Here is a 16,577-nt window from a genome sequence, read left to right on the forward strand (position 1 = left end):
TTGAAAAAATGCATAAAGGCCACTGCAAAGGCACTGGGATTTATGTGACTGTGCCATCTCTGGGCCAGCATCATATTTTAGGAAGCGTATATTCACTTTCAGGTAATTACAGAAGACAGGAGGTCACTCTTTTACATCTTAACCTCCACATATGGAAAAACTTCCTCACACTAAGAGCTGTGAAAATGTGGCATAGACTCTCTCATGAACTAGTTCTGGCCATCTCAGTAGATTGTTTCAAAAATAGCTGGATGCATTCCTAAATGCCCAAAATATAACTAGATATTACCATGTATAGGTAATAACACCAGAGATGGTTGATCCAGGTAATATCTGATTGATCAGGAAGGAATTATGTTCCCCATTGGATCAATATGGTTCATGCTCTATTGAGTTTTTTTGCCTTCCTCTGGACCAACTGTAGGTATAGGATTATCTATATGGAGGTTTTCTTTTTTTCCTGTTGGTTGAACTAGATGAACGTCTGTATTTTTTCAACCTGACTAACAATGTAACTATGTTGTACACTGACCCTGGATGATGTTGGAGCAAATATGATTTCAGTCTTTTGGGAAGAAAGAAATATGGAGGCAATGTCAGATGGAGTATCTTTGTCTAGTTCAGAGGTTAAACTGACTGTTTAGAATTTTATGCTGTTTAGATACCACATAGTAAATTTTGTTAAGATTATAAATCAAAGTTAAGAGCCCTTTCACATGGGCTTTCCTATCAGGTCTGCTTATCAGTTTTTCGGGGAGACCTGATCTGAAGTTCCATGCAGCTCAGTGGGTAGGTGAATGTAAACAGACTTGTGTCCGCTTACACCTGCCTATCTTTGAGTTCGTCCAGATCAGAAAAAAAAACAGAAAGGGACTGAATCCTTTTCAGTTTTTTTCACATCTAAACTTGATGGAACAGTGGCAGCCTGATCCAAACAGATGCAAGTCTGTTTACATCTGGCCTCCCATTGAGCTATCAAGGGTCTGCCAGACACAAACTGAATAGATACGGTTGACATTCATCCCTACAAAATGACATCCATACCATTCAGCTCTGATTGGGTATGGGATTGGCTTAACGGAGTGCAGCGGCTCTGTGTGAAAGAGCCCTAAATCAAAATTTGACTGTGTGTGGTAAATGTATTCTTGCACATTACATATGACTTAGAATGCTTACACATACCATGAAAAAAATCTGATCCTAGGTCTTTTATTTAGACCATAATTACCTTTCCAATTTAAATTCAGAACTAGAAAACAATGGATTTATTAGTAGGATTCAGTGGAAAAAGGGGTGATTGAACTCTGACACTAAGTGCCCATTTATAAAGTAGTAATATGACCTTACTGTAGTCATACCACTGCCTAAAAAATAACACCTTACAATTATCAATAGCATGACAAATACAGACTGCCCATTGGAGTGAACACTGCAGAGTCCAGCAAAGAGCCGTATTCACTCTCCTTTATAGATAGGGCCGTTAGGTATAACTGACAATTTCAAAGAGAGTAGCAAATAATACCAAGCGATAGGCAGTGCCAAATGTGTTGTTGTAACTGAAGTATGTGTGTCATTAAATAGTGTATGTTTGTTTTATTACTTTTCTGCTTGGAATTAAAATAAAGAATACCTTTGTCTTGCACAAACTCATAACTGGCAAGAAATGATTTGTATCTCTTGGTCTTTGTGTTTTCAGTTAACATCAAAAGCAGAATGAGTAAATACATAAAATAGGTAATAATGGAACTACATCATGACGATGGTTGTTCTTTTATTCTGCCATGTTTGCATGATCTTCTGGCAGCCAATCAAAGACATTTGAATTCTCATTAGAAAATTATTTTTTTAGAACAATAGAACTGTATACTCTTTGGAGAAAATATGTAGGTGGCTTTCATGCAGGTTCAATAAGAAACATTCAGAGGAACAGATATTTTAGTTTTCTGTGAAGTAATATACTTCCTCTGTACTTATCCTGGGGAAGTAACATTACACCTCTAAAAACAGTACTGTGCCTTTACTTACAATGGTTAGTTGTTTGGCCTTGCTATCAGTCTAAACAGAGGAACTGGACTGGAGTCCGGACACGCAGATATGTCAAGGTGTCACATAATCTAAAGTCCAGTAACTAGCTTTTTAAGTGTTTCCTAAAATAGACAGAAACGGGAGCCATGATCAACAGCCATATGACTATCTGGAAGTTAAAAGATTACAGCCAAAAGACTCCTTTTTAGGAGATCTGATAATGTATTATCATAAATATGGTTGTTTACCTTTTCCTATTATTACAAATGAAATGTAATATACTGTTCATCTAGGGAAGGACGCAAGTGATAATGGAGGAGGAATTTTTGTTTCTTAGCTCTATATGATTATGAGTATGTGAAACAGTCCATAATTCAATCTGCAGTTTAAAAAAGATCTCAGCCCAATCATTAAAATCACATCTGTATATATATCTGTAGAATATTTAACACATTCATGTAATTTCAAAAGAAATGCAGCTTTCAATAAAAGAATAGTGGGAATCATTAATTAAGTTAAAGTGTCCACCTCACAGTAGCACTGTAATATAATATTGTCAAAGTGTATAAAAAATCCTTGTAATGATAGTCCACAGGTCTTTGTGAAAAGAGATGCTTAATTCCTTCCCAAAACTACTTCTTTTCCACCAAACAGCATTTGTGCTCGGGCAAGCTCTTCTCCCTTATGGGCAAACATTCCCCCACAGTTACTACCTTTTGTACAACTAGCCCCTCCCTCCTAGATTTGTAAGCTCCAAGGAGCAGGGCCCTCCTATCCCTCTTGTATTGTATTGAACTGTATTGTTGCTGTATTATCTCCCGTTATATTGTAAAGCGCTGAGCAAACTGTTGGCACTATATAAAACCTGTATAACAATAATATTGCCATGCCCCCCACTCTCATGGTTGGCATAGCTGTCTTTAGACTTTCCACATCTGCTCTCTGATTGAGCAGTTTGATCTATTCTTCTAGATCAAACTGCTCAATCCAATCCACCATGTATCATCAACATTAGAAAGAAACAGATGCCTCCAATGGCACAGTAACCAAAGTAAAATACTTTATTAAAAGTGAAAATCCACTCAAAATTAAGTCATTAATGCGCTCATCTCTGTTGTCACATGGGTAGGTGTCAAGTGTAGTGTCACGTCTGGTTCTGGTGCTGACATCACCTCCAATTGCTGTGCAGCCATGTCGTGACGCGTTTCATTACTTCCAACTCTGTCACAGGGGTGCACCTCTGACGAAGTTGGAAGTGACTAAATACATCAGGACATGGCTGTGAAGTGACTGGAGGTGATGTCAGAGCTGGAAGTGACATGGCAGCGGGGTCCGAGTATTCTGGAGGTGGTGAGATAACATGGCATTACTAGTAACACTACACTAAAGCCTATCCATGTGTTAACAGAGATGAGTGCATTAATGATTTTAATTTTGTGAATGGCTTTTCACTTTTAATAAGTATTTTACTTTGGTTACTGTACCATTGGAGGCATCCTGCTTCCATGAGTGCTTGGAGCTGGGAACCCAAGTATACAAATGGTGAACCTGCCCAATTGCTTACACTTTATGGACCTAGGTCTATGATGTGCTGTTGACAGTGTTGAAGGTTAACATACCTATAACCCCTAGTGAAGCCCTAATTAATTTGAAACTGTACAGGCTCTTACAATCCCAAGCTAGTCTAATGACACATGTTTTTATGGCAACCAAGCAAACCACCATGAAAACTTAGCTATTAGACTACCTCAGGAGCTTTAAAAAAAAGGTACATTGCATCTTTATCAATGAAAAAATATCTGCAAAACTTACACGATGCATAAGTTCCATAAAATGCACGATCTTTGGGTTCCCCGTTTGTTGCCATCTGACTTTAATTGATGTCTAACGGACCTATAACTTATGAGGAGTTACTAATTTTGCAATACTTATTTTTTCAGGATTTTATTTTTTTTTGCAAGACTATATAAACTAAATCCTAATAGTATATAATCCTTCACAATCTGCTTTTTAGTATATAGAGCATGGCTAAAAAGTATCATCATACCCCATTCCCAGTAAAACCCCTCTCACCTTTTAATCATTTTTATGATTTGGAAAAGAATACCAAAAATATGACATTTAAAACATTTAGACATTTGGCTATCCCACACTCCCACTGTGGGATAACAACAACAAAGGCCAATCGCCTAAACCAGAATTTTTCACTTACTTTCTCATTTATCATTTAGTTCTATTAGACTATTTCTGCCATTTACCTGTTTTTAGTACTTGAAGGGTGAATGATTCATGCATTATGTTTGTTGTCTAAATAGTTGGCATTCAAATAACTAAGCAAGTAATGGAGGTAATTGCTGGGTATAATTCTTGACAATACATGATGGACCCACACATTGCAAATTCAGAATAATAATATGATATAAATTATGGATTACAAAATGTTGTGTGATTTATAAAAAGCTCACATTTTAAAGGATCATAGAAAATATGTATTATAAAAGTTTGAACTACAGATCATTATTGTTTCTATGGAACTAGACAGGCTGTTTCCCAAATCTCTTTATATATTTCTCATTACTGTAATGCAGGCTAATTAATTAAAACTATGACAACTAAATCAGCACTAACATGAAACTAATGAACTAATTTTTGTCACTAGGACAACTGATTTTGTCTTTGATTTTTATTTATGTAGTGAAGAAAGAAAATGTGTTTGTACATGTCAGAATGATTACGATACTAAAATTAGGCTCTGTAGTACAATTTGTCACCTCCTAAAAGGAATTAACCTCTATGTATCTGACATATACTATTTTTCTTCAGTAGATGAAATCTCCCCCCCTCCTTCAACGATTATTAACCAGACAGAAAATTTTGCAAGAATAACATTTGAACCCAATGTAGTTCAGCAAGCAAAGATCACTCAAAATGGGAATCTTGGTGATTTTGTGGTTCGATATGATGTAAGAAGAGAGCTTAGCATTGGCGACATTCAGGTACTGATTTATAAAACTACATTTTATATGATAGGAAGTTATTTTACAATACAATGTCAGGTTGAACATATCCTAATTCTCAGTAAATTTGGTTAACCTGACTTCCATGAGTAAGTTAATGCATTACTAAAATGTTTATGCAATCGGTTTCTTGTTAATTTTTCAACTCTGATTTTTTTTTAGGGTGTTACTACCAATGAACAGTAGCATGCCTCTTATAACTGAGTACCAGACAAATTAAGTACATTTTTACATACTCTAGTTGGATATCAGTTGCTATATCAAAATAGGGGTGACCAGTTTAGATGATTGATGGTCTAAGATGGTGCTCTTGTTTGTTTGTTCCACCTGTTAACTCAAAGTGGACACATTCCCAAGTGTTAACACTCTTAACTGAATAAAGAGTAATAGAAAAACTGCAATACTTACATTTCTTGGAGACAATGTTAATTCACTGCTGGTGATCTGTCTGAAATTCTGGTTATTTGGTCATGTGGCTATGCTGAAATCCTAATGTTCTCCTTCAGCAGAAACCCCATTATCAAGTTCTTAGATCTTTCGGTTTGTGGTCAGTACCAAAAAGAACCTACAGAATCATTTTCTCCAGAAAAAGGCAAGTATTTAGCCTATTACTCTTAACTTCAGAAGAACTGCTTATATAGCTTTATGTTAACATTTCAGTACCGTTCTGCTTTAATTGGAGAATGATTGCTTTTTTGTTGACACCAAAAAGTCTTATGGGGCTCTAAAGGTTCTTAATACAAATTTTATATTGCACTTAATAATGAGAGTGTAAATTGCTTACCATATACATTGCTTTTTAATTACAGATATTAAACGGATACTTTGTACATTATTTTGCACCCACTGACTTACCTCCTCTACCAAAGAATGTGGTTTTTGTCATTGATACAAGTGCTTCCATGGTTGGAACTAAAATGAGACAGGTGAGAATTAATGAAGATATTGATTGGTGGGATCACTTTTGAAGAAACAAAATATTTAACTGTTAGGTAAAGAAATTATTATTTACGCTATCCTTTAGCATTCATTACCGATAGTTGCCCATGCTAATATTTGATTTTTAACATACTGCATCTGCAGACGTGGGAAATTTAGCAGTTCAAATGAATGGGCAATCTATTCTATCCCTCACACAAAAAACTCCCATACAGTCTTGTTAATCAGCTGTTGGCAAAGCATTATGGAACATGTGGCTTAATATAAGCTGCAGTGCTAAATTTTGTTTAGGCCTGCTAAAGGGTATATCACTGTAAAAGCACAGAAACATAATGTTTGACAATGTTCTTACATTCACTTAATTAGCAATTTTTGATGGGTGATATGTTATGTTTGCAGAGTTTAGTGGAAATACCTTCGTGCTCTCCCATGTTCTTTTATAATCTATCATTTCAAAGTCCCCCCAAATTCACTGCATATTTGTGTATGTTTGGCAAAGAAAGATCTTCACCAAAGCACGTAACAGATATATCTAGAAACTATTGTGATTCAGTGCTCTACATCATGTAGTTGCTATTAGTTTTACCTACCATAGATACAAATAAGTCATACAACAGCACTTATTGTGAAACTCTTACAATGATTACTATGCATTGATGATGCCTCTCTTGGAGAATAAGGTACTGTAAGTATTCTCAAAGAATCTGAACTAATATCACCAAGCCCTTAGGTGTAGCAGTTGCAGGCCATGCTGCCCTATTTGTAGTACAATGTAGAAATTGAGGGCCAGTTCACACTTTTGCATTGTCTTGTGGTGCGTTAATGCACATTATGTCATACATTAATGTGCTATTCGTTAAGGTAGCCCATTCAATATACCAGCACAATAAACCAGAATTGTACATGAACCTCTCGTAACAATGTATGGTCTGTGTGTTGTGGTGCGCTGTGGTGTGTTGTGCATTTGAAGTCAATCTAAAGGATTTTTTTTTTTAATATTAAGCATGTCATATTTACCTGCTCTGGTTGGTTTTCCACAGAACAGCCCCACTCCTCCTCTTCTTGGGTCACCTGCTGGTGCTCCTCGCTCCTTAGCAAGCCACTTTCTATAGCGGCACTCATGTGGGCTCAGTCATAAGCTGCTTTGTGTTTGTCCATTGATACACACAGCATGGCGCAGCCCCACCCCCACCCCCCTCTCCTCTCACTAGCTGTGGTTGACAGCAGCAGAAGCCAATGCCTCCCATTGCTGCCTGTTTCCAGTGAGAAGAGAGAGAGCCGAGAGTACCACTACGCTCAGGCAGAGTGCTGGATCAAGATTGAGGCACACCCCCTATGAACACGTGCTATTGCACGAAATGCATCAGGGAGGAGCTACAGCGTCGTGACGTCATGCCACCAGCACCATGTGGGTCCCGGCGGCCATCTTTGGAATCTACATCTGGTCAGTGAAAGTTGTTTTGTCCTTTACTACTGTTATCATTTGGAATAAATACCAATCACTTTAAAAACAATATCACGCTATTGGCCTCCTCTTTCTGGGGCTCCCTGGGAGCTTTAACCACCCACAGAGCGGCTGTGCCATTGCTGACAGTGGATGTTGAACAGTGAGGGACACCAGACCAGACCTTTTCCACCTTAAAGGGACCTCCAGGTTTCTGAGAGTGTTATCTCTAAATGCACACATTGATTGCGCATCTGGTGAGTGCACAGTCTTTACAATTTTGGCCACATCACCACCTTACTGGATACGACCACCAGATATTGAAGATCATCACGATCTCCTATGCACCTTATTTTGGACTATATGTTGATTATCAATTTTAGCACTTTACACACCATTGGACACTATATAGTGACAAAGGTAATCACTATTCAGTCATTTTATTCATTTGTCAGCACCTTACCACTGGTGTCACTTATATACCAGTTTGCTATATCTTATGTTTATATATACATGTATATTGGATGAGAGTGACACTTTTTTATGGTACCACTAAGTCACTTTATTATTACACGCACCTTGTCACCTGTCGTTTTATGTTTTTATGGTCTTATAGATTCTTTTATTTATCATGGTTTACATACAAATATGGTTATTTTAGTGCTATACCGTGTTTTATATTGTTATTTTGGAGGTTTTTTTGGTACCTTTTGGTGTTTAGTGGCTTCATTGACTTTTAGCGCTCACATATCCCTGTTTGTGCCATATAAGTATAAGGTAGGATGGGGGGAGGGGAGCTTCAGGCAGAAGGTTTTTTGCTGTAATGCAGAAAATTCATTAAGGTAAAAAACCTTCAGCCTTTAGAACCACTTTAAACCCTTCACTGTACATTGCTCACATAAAGCAGATGTACTGTATTTCAATAATACAGGAATGCATGCATTTTCATGTGCATTGACAAAAGTGTAAATAGGGACTAAAATATTCTGTTGACTTACAAATGTATCCAGTCTCTTTTTGCACAAGTTCCATAAATGTTTCTTAAAGTGTTACTGCCATTGCTATCCTCTCCTTTGTTTCCTGGCTGTCATGCTGATGCTTTGGCTTAAATGCTTCTTAATCTCTGACCCAGAACAAGTATGGCAAGTATTTCTGACTCTCATTTACAGCATGCTTGTACCAGGTCTGTGATGCAAAAGTATTGAAGCCAGACACAAACAGGCAACACGAATTTTCAGAAGTGGACCAGCAATGGCAGACACAATACTTTTATCATGACAGATTCACTTTAAGCTACAGTAACATTACTTGGGGTTGGAGATCAAGGGCTGCTTAATGAGTAAACAGAACAATTGTTTTCGAAAAGAAGAGGGGATTTTTGTCTTTTCTACCCAGGAGATTTTAAATATACAATGCAAGGTTCATTATATGACTCACAAGAAAGGCTGTCCTTGGAAAGTTTTAATTAGATTTAGTTTATAGGAGTTGCTAGTCTTAATACTTTGCTTGAATAACTGTAAAATGACTAAGACTTGTGTAAAAAAAATAAAAAACCTGTCCCCATTTGACACTCTTTTATTTGAATACCTTCTTCAATGCAAAACAAAATACATTTTAGCTTTGAAATTTGCTCTTTCCTTCCTTAGAAATAAACCCTGCAAAATAATAGAGATCTGACACTTCTGAGAGTCTTGGCTCTTACTTCACCCCCATCATGCTCCACTATATCAGGGATCCAAGCAAAGCTGTCAGGATGGGGCTCAGCATAGATTTCATGACTGTGCTCACTTTTACTGGGTGAGCTGTCTGTGTAAATGGCACACTACTCTGTGCCCTTCTCTTGTGGGTCCAGAGATCAGCCTCAGCATTTTCAGTAGAAACAAGGCCTTGCTGCCAGCCGTAGCACTCATGCATGCAAGGGATTGCTGACAGCTCTGGAGCTTGCTTCTTGTTCCTCGGGTTCCAGTAGCAATGGCTGTACACAGGTTCTAGAGCTGTTAGCAATCACTAAGTTACTGTTAGGAATGGACTGGCCAGCAATGGTGGGACTCACCTGCCTTTTGATCTGCAGTACCAGGGCTGGCCAGCGGGTGCTCCCAGCAATCAGAGACTCAACCTTTCAGCCAGCTAACACCTGGAACTGATGATACTGGGGTATTTAAGGGATGGCCAGACTTGCAGACTCTGCCTTGGTGTTGTGTTTGTCCTGGGCCCTGTATCTGTCCTGCATCCTGTTTCTGTTCCTTTGCTGACTTCTCCTGCTCTGATCCTGGCTTGTGACCCTGACCATTCCTCTGTCTGACCCTCTGTACTACGCTGCTTGCTACCTGTTCCGATCCCTGGCTTGTGACCCGGACCATCCCTCTATCTGACCCTCTGTACTATGCTGCTTGCTACCTGCTGAACCTGGCCTGTGACCCCGACCATTCTCCGCTTGCTCCCCCTGTACCTACCTGCCCAATTGATATTGACCCGGCCTGCCTGACGACGCTTGCTTGTATATACTGTTATCTGTGGGTGGTTTGGTTTGGTTTGTTTGCACTGTATTATGTTTTAGTATTGCACTGCGTTTATGTTTGTACTGTTAGTGTTAATAAATTATATTGTTTATAACATATCTGAGGTCTGCGTTTCCCTGCTTCAGTCACACACCTCTGGTCATACCTGGGAGCCCTGACATTACACCAAGGCCAATCCTGACCAGAAGTGGCTGCACAGGGAAGCCATCTTGGCTTGTTGATGGGAAGGATGGATCTTGATGAGGTTGAGTATTTATATCTGCTAGTGTTTGATGACAGGGAGTATGCTTATCAAACTCTGAAGGAGTATACCCGGGATGAATTGCTAGAATGTATACGGCTCGCTCATGTTCTAGTAGATCAGGGCACAGTGTTCTCTGAGGTGCAGCCATTGATTGAGGTTTGTGCAGAGTTGGTTTCATCTGGTTCCCCCGAATGCAGGGATGAATTTTTGCCACCATTTAGTGCAGACCAGGTAGAGTCCCTGGTGTGGTTATTAGAGGATGATGTGGGTTACTTTCTGGAGCGTTATTCCACATGTTCACCACAGACACTGCAAGATTGTATAAACGCAGTGCAGTCATTGACCAGACAGACTTTGTGTAAGCTCAGCTTTGTTCAACCCCTACTGCAGACATGGACAGACTTGTTGCACCCAGCCTCAGTCAGCTTACAAAAACCCAGTCCTGTTTCTAACTCTACTCCTGTATTCCCACCAGCTCCTCCAGTTACAGCCCAGTATACTTGGCTATCTACCGCATGTCAGTACCCTATTCCCACTCACTGCACCTATCCTGCCTTTAACCCTGTAAAAAAGCCCTCTGTAGCAACTGCTCCCTCCCCTGTTCCATCCTCCAGTTCTTCTCTGTCTCCAGCTGCTCCATTCGTTTGCAGACCTGCGTTTACTTGCAGTGCTCCAGTAGTTAAAACCAGAAAAAAGCGAAAATTCTTTCCAACCAATACCATCCTGCCAGTATCCAAACCGGTGAGCCTGCCTTCCGTGGTTCAGACTGATGCCTGTACGCAGCCTGAAGCCTCTACTCGGCCTGATGCCTCTACTCGGCCTGATGCCTCTACTCGGCCTGATGCCTCTACTCGGCCTGAAGCCTCTACTCGGCCTAATGCCTCTACCCAGCATGATGAACTGATCCAGCCTGACGATCCTATTAGGCCAGTTGACTCGATGCCCGCTGTTGATCCAGATGATCCGGTACCTGATCCGGTGCCCGCTGTCGTGCCAATTGACTCAGAGCCCGCTGTCGTACCTGGTGACTCGGTGCCCACTGCCTTGCCAGATGACGCGGTGCCCGCTGGCAAGCCAAATGACCTGATGCCTGGTGACCTAGTGTCCGCTGTCATACCTGATGACCCGATGCCCGCTGTCGAGCCAGACAATCCGGTACCTGATGACCCGGTGCCCACTGTCGTGCCTGTTGACTCGGAGACCACTGCCTTGCCAGATGACGCGGTGCCCGCTGTCGAGCCAAATGACCTGATGCCTGGTGACCCGATGCCCGCTGTCCAGCCAGACGATTCAATGTCTGCCCCGGTGCCCGCGGTCATGCCAGTTGACTCGGAGCCCACTGCCTTGCCAGATGACGCGGTGCTCGCTGTCGAGCCAAATGACTTGATGCCTGGTGACCCGATGCCCGCTGTCCGGTCAGACGATCCAATGTCTGACCCAGTGCCCGCGGTCATACCAGTTGACTCGGAGCCCACTGCCTTGCCAGATGACGCGGTGCCCGCTGTCGAGCCAAATGACCTGATGCCTGGTGACCCGATGCCCGCTGTCCAGCCAGACCATCCAATGTCTGACCCAGTGCCTGCGGTCATACCAGTTGACTCGGAGCCCACTGTCGTGCCTGGTGTCTCGGTGCCCGCCGCTCCGCCTGGGGGCCCGAGACCTGTTGCTCCGCTTGGGGGTCCAGCGCCCGCCACTCCGCCTGGGGATCCGGCACCCGCCGCCCCGCCTGGGGGCCCGAGACCTGTCGCTCCGCCCGGGGGCCCAAGGCCTGTCGCCCCGCCTGGGGGCCCGAGGCCTGTCGCCCCGCCTGGGGGCCCGAGGCCTGACGCCCCGCCTGGGGGCCCGAGGCCTGTCGCCCCGCCTGGGGGCCCGAGGCCTGTCGCCCCGCCTGGGGGCCCGAGGCCTGTCGCCCCGCCTGGGGGCCCGAGACCTGTCGCCCCGCCTGGGGGCACGATGCCTGTCGCCCCGATGCCTGTCGCCCCGCCTGGGGGCACGATGCCTGTCGCCCCGCCTGGGGGCACGATGCCTGTCGCCCCGCCCGGGGGCCCGGTGCCTGCTGCTCCGCCCGGGGGCCCGATGCATGTCGCCCCGCCCGGGGGCCCGGTGCCTGCTGCTCCGCCCGGGGGCCCGGTGTCTGCTGCTCCGCCCGGGGGCCCGATGCATGTCGCCCCGCCCGGGGGCCCGGTGCCTGCTGCTCCGCCCGGGGGCCCGATGCATGTCGCCCCGCCCGGGGGCCCGGTGCCTGCTGCTCCGCCCGGGGGCCCGATGCATGTCGCCCCGCCCGGGGGCCCGATGCATGTCGCCCCGCCCGGGGGCCCGGTGCCTGCTGCTCCGCCCGGGGGCCCGGTGCCTGCTGCTCCGCCCGGGGGCCCGGTGCCTGCTGCTCCGCCCGGGGGCCCGGTGCCTGCTGCTCCGCCCGGGGGCCCGGTGCCTGCTGCTCCGCCCGGGGGCCCGGTGCCTGCTGCTCCGCCCGGGGGCCCGATGCATGTCGCCCCGCCCGGGGGCCCGGTGCCTGCTGCTCCACCCGGGGGCCCGATGCCTGCTGCCCCGCCCGGGGGCCCGGTGCCTGCTGCTCCGCCCGGGGGCCCGCTGCCTGCTGCTCCGCCCGGGGGCCCGATGCATGTCGCCCCGCCCGGGGGCCCGGTGCCTGCTGCTCCGCCCGGGGGCCCGGTGCCTGCTGCTCCGCCCGGGGGCCCGGTGCCTGCTGCTCCGCCCGGGGGCCCGGTGCCTGCTGCTCCGCCCGGGGGCCCGCTGCCTGCTGCTTCGCCTGGTAAACCGATGTGCCTCTGCCCGGAGTCCTGCCCGATGTGCCTCTGCCCGGAGTCCTGCCCGATGTGCCTCTGCCCGGAGTCCTGCCCGATGTGCCTCTGCCCGGAGTCCTGCCCGATGTGCCTCTGCCCGGAGTGCTGCCCGATGTGCCTCTGCCCGGAGTCCTGCCCGATGTGCCTCTGCCCGGAGTCCTGCCTGATGTGCCTCTGCCTGATGTGCCTCTGCCTGATGTGCCTCTGCCTGATGTGCCTCTGCCCGGTGTGCCTCTGCCCGGTGTGCCTCTGCCCGGAGTGCTGCCCGATGTGCCTCTGCCCGGAGTCCTGCCCGATGTGCCTCTGCCCGGAGTCCTGCCCGATGTGCCTCTGCCCGGAGTCCTGCCCGATGTGCCTCTGCCTGGTGTGCCTCTGCCTGGTGTGCCTCTGCCCGGTGTGCCTCTGCCCGGTGTGCCTCTGCTCGATGTGCCTCTGCCCGGAGTCCTGCCCGATGTGCCTCTGCCCGATGTGCCTCTGCCCGGTGTGCCTCTGCCCGGTGTGCCTCTGCTCGATGTGCCTCTGCCCGGAGTCCAGCCCGGTGTGCCTCTGCCCGGAGTCCAGCCCGGTGTGCCGCTGCCCGGAGTCCTGCCCGGTGTGCCAGTCATTGATATCCCGCCAGTTACCAGACCCGGGCGGTGGAACATTTTGCCCAGCTAGGACTGTTTGGAGCGTCCTGAGGCCGCTCCTTGAGGGGGGGGTACTGTTAGGAATGGACTGGCCAGCAATGGTGGGACTCACCTGCCTTTTGATCTGCAGTACCAGGGCTGGCCAGCGGGTGCTCCCAGCAATCAGAGACTCAACCTTTCAGCCAGCTAACACCTGGAACTGATGATACTGGGGTATTTAAGGGATGGCCAGACTTGCAGACTCTGCCTTGGTGTTGTGTTTGTCCTGGGCCCTGTATCTGTCCTGCATCCTGTTTCTGTTCCTTTGCTGACTTCTCCTGCTCTGATCCTGGCTTGTGACCCTGACCATTCCTCTGTCTGACCCTCTGTACTACGCTGCTTGCTACCTGTTCCGATCCCTGGCTTGTGACCCGGACCATCCCTCTATCTGACCCTCTGTACTATGCTGCTTGCTACCTGCTGAACCTGGCCTGTGACCCCGACCATTCTCCGCTTGCTCCCCCTGTACCTACCTGCCCAATTGATATTGACCCGGCCTGCCTGACGACGCTTGCTTGTATATACTGTTATCTGTGGGTGGTTTGGTTTGGTTTGTTTGCACTGTATTATGTTTTAGTATTGCACTGCGTTTATGTTTGTACTGTTAGTGTTAATAAATTATATTGTTTATAACATATCTGAGGTCTGCGTTTCCCTGCTTCAGTCACACACCTCTGGTCATACCTGGGAGCCCTGACAGTTACAGTACAAGTACAAGAGCAGTGCTCCACCATACGCATTGTTTCTCCTTAATGTGGTTGTAAAGACCAAACATTTTTCACCTTAAAGTGGTAGTAATCAGGCTTACCTGTAGGTACTGTAAATACTACACCGCTTAGGAGATGTTTACTTCAGCACACTGCGCTCTCAATGGACAGGTTGCTATCCATTGATAGAGCTGTGCCATGGCCTGAGACTCCCGTGCGCATGCGCGGGAGTGACGTCACCACGGCCTGGCCAGTCAAACGGCCACAGCCTGGGAACCCGGGTGAAGATGAAAGCCCCGGGGAAGCATGACAGCGCTCCACTAGAGGGCTTCGTTTTCAGGTAAGTTTCATAATGTGCTAGTATGCAATGCATACTAGCACATTATGCTCTTAACTTGCAGGGAGAAGATTTTTTTAGATTTTTTTTGAGGTTTACTAGTGCTTTAATATATTCTCTGCATTAAGGTAAAACAATGTCACAGTGTTTGCATCCCCCCCCCACCTTCTTATATGTTTTCCTGAGTCCTCATTTGATCCAGGGCTGTGCCTGTCTGTAGCTGATCTCTCCTTTCTCCCTGCATTCACAGAACAGAAAGCCAGAAGCAGAAGCCATTGACTCCTGCTGCTGTTAATCAAATACTGTGAGCAGAGAGTGGGAGGGACCAAGCTCTGCTGAGTGTGTCTACAGATGCACACAGCCTAGCTTGGGAGGGAGCCCACACGTTCGCCCCCATAGGAAATGGCTTCCTAGGGTGGTGCGCAGAGAGGAACCAAAATCCCTGGCAGGGGGCAGAAGAGGAGGTTTGGGGCTGCTTTGCGCAAAACCATTGCACAAAGCAGGTAAGTTAAAAAAATTGACATTAAAAAAATTAGCTTTAAACTTTGTTAAATCTTGTAAAGGTAGACTGCGGCAGTAAAGATCCATAGACCAACTAAGTATTTATTTGACCTTCAAACATTGGATTTAAACAATGCAGCTCTGATTTCATTCTACTGCCTATAATATATTTTATGACAATATTATATGTGAAAACAAAACATGTATTACTTGATCCACTTCTGCCCCATTCTTACTCATCTTTATGTGAATCCTGAATTGTTATTCTGACTACTTTAAATATAAGGAAAGGTTTTTGTGTTTCCTTCAGAGCCAGATAAGAAGCACAGCCCTTGACCCTAAGAAAACATTCCTCAGTACTTTAGAGTAGCTGGCAGAAGACTTGAGCTCTCTAATCACACAAATGGCTCCTTTCCAATGGGAACTGCTCTAAGCTGTGCCAAAGAAACTCCATGGTTGCTGCTGAGCAAACAGCAATTCTAATTTCAACAGGAGCAATTCCCAAAACAGCCCTAGTCACGTACTTAATTGAAAGGTGTCATTAAACTTTTACTTAGAGGTGTTGAATAGTCACCTGAAGACAAACACAGGAGCTGTATTATTGTGCTGGAAAAATACACCCCTCAGTAATATTCATGCATTGAGCGTATTCTCATTTAACCTCACAATTTAATTATTAGCCAGGAATTGTTAACAATTATTTCTGTTGCTTTTTATTGTTTTTACCACAGGTGCCAAATGCTTAGTGATAGTCTGGTTCTGTTGAGCAGAAAACGGAGCCCAATAAACATCCAGTAGTCACTGGAGTCATTAAAAGATCCTTGGTGGGCCATACTATGAGCCCCCTGAAAAACAGCAGAGTGTTGTCAATTTACCATCTTCTGTTAGATACAGCAGGTTAATTTAAATTGACAAATAGAGCACTGCATAGAGACTATCCGGTTCTTGCATGTGCAAAAATACACCTAAATAATTACATGACGATAATTATTATTGTTCTACATTAATTGCACAGTACAGGACAGAAGATTTGTAGTTGTTAACTACTGAAAGAAGCTTATCTGTCCCCAACGTATACCAAAAATATATCAAATGACTAACTGTAAATGCTTGATTGCAGAGTTTTGCCTTTCCATAATTTTTTTTTGTAAGCCCACGGTAGGTGCACAAAAGCTAAACACCAGAAAGTGAACCAAAAGAGTGCATATGAACACACACAAAAAGAGTACTTTGGGTGTGCTTCTGCCCCCTCCCCCTTGCAGAAGTAAAGCCTTGTACACACTTCCAGTTTCATTCAACGGGCTGAACAAAAAAAACTGTCAGCTCAGGAGGAGCCACTGTACTAACTATCCAATGTTAGCACAGCGATCTCCCCCTG

The 16,577-nt window shown here is 45.3% G+C and overlaps 1 protein-coding gene across 2 annotated transcripts in view; it reads left to right on the forward strand.

Moving 5' to 3' along the window:
- The window catches only part of LOC149462364 (inter-alpha-trypsin inhibitor heavy chain H5-like), a 127,506-nt gene that overhangs the window by 43,939 nt on the left and 66,990 nt on the right, over window positions 1-16,577 (forward strand). Inside the window, exons 6-7 of one of the 2 annotated variants that reach the window (XM_089676859.1) lie at window positions 4,849-5,021; window positions 5,852-5,968. In XM_089676859.1, the coding sequence (XP_089532985.1) occupies window positions 4,849-5,021; window positions 5,852-5,968 (290 nt within the window). The remainder of the gene's footprint in view (window positions 1-4,848; window positions 5,022-5,851; window positions 5,969-16,577) is intronic. The other variant, XM_089676860.1, reaches the window with a different exon arrangement.

The sequence above is a fragment of the Staurois parvus genome, unplaced genomic scaffold (genome assembly GCF_062004578.1).
Source record: "Staurois parvus isolate SC_StPar_1 unplaced genomic scaffold, SC_StPar_1.0 ptg000175l, whole genome shotgun sequence".
NCBI classification, from domain to species: Eukaryota; Metazoa; Chordata; class Amphibia; order Anura; family Ranidae; genus Staurois; species Staurois parvus.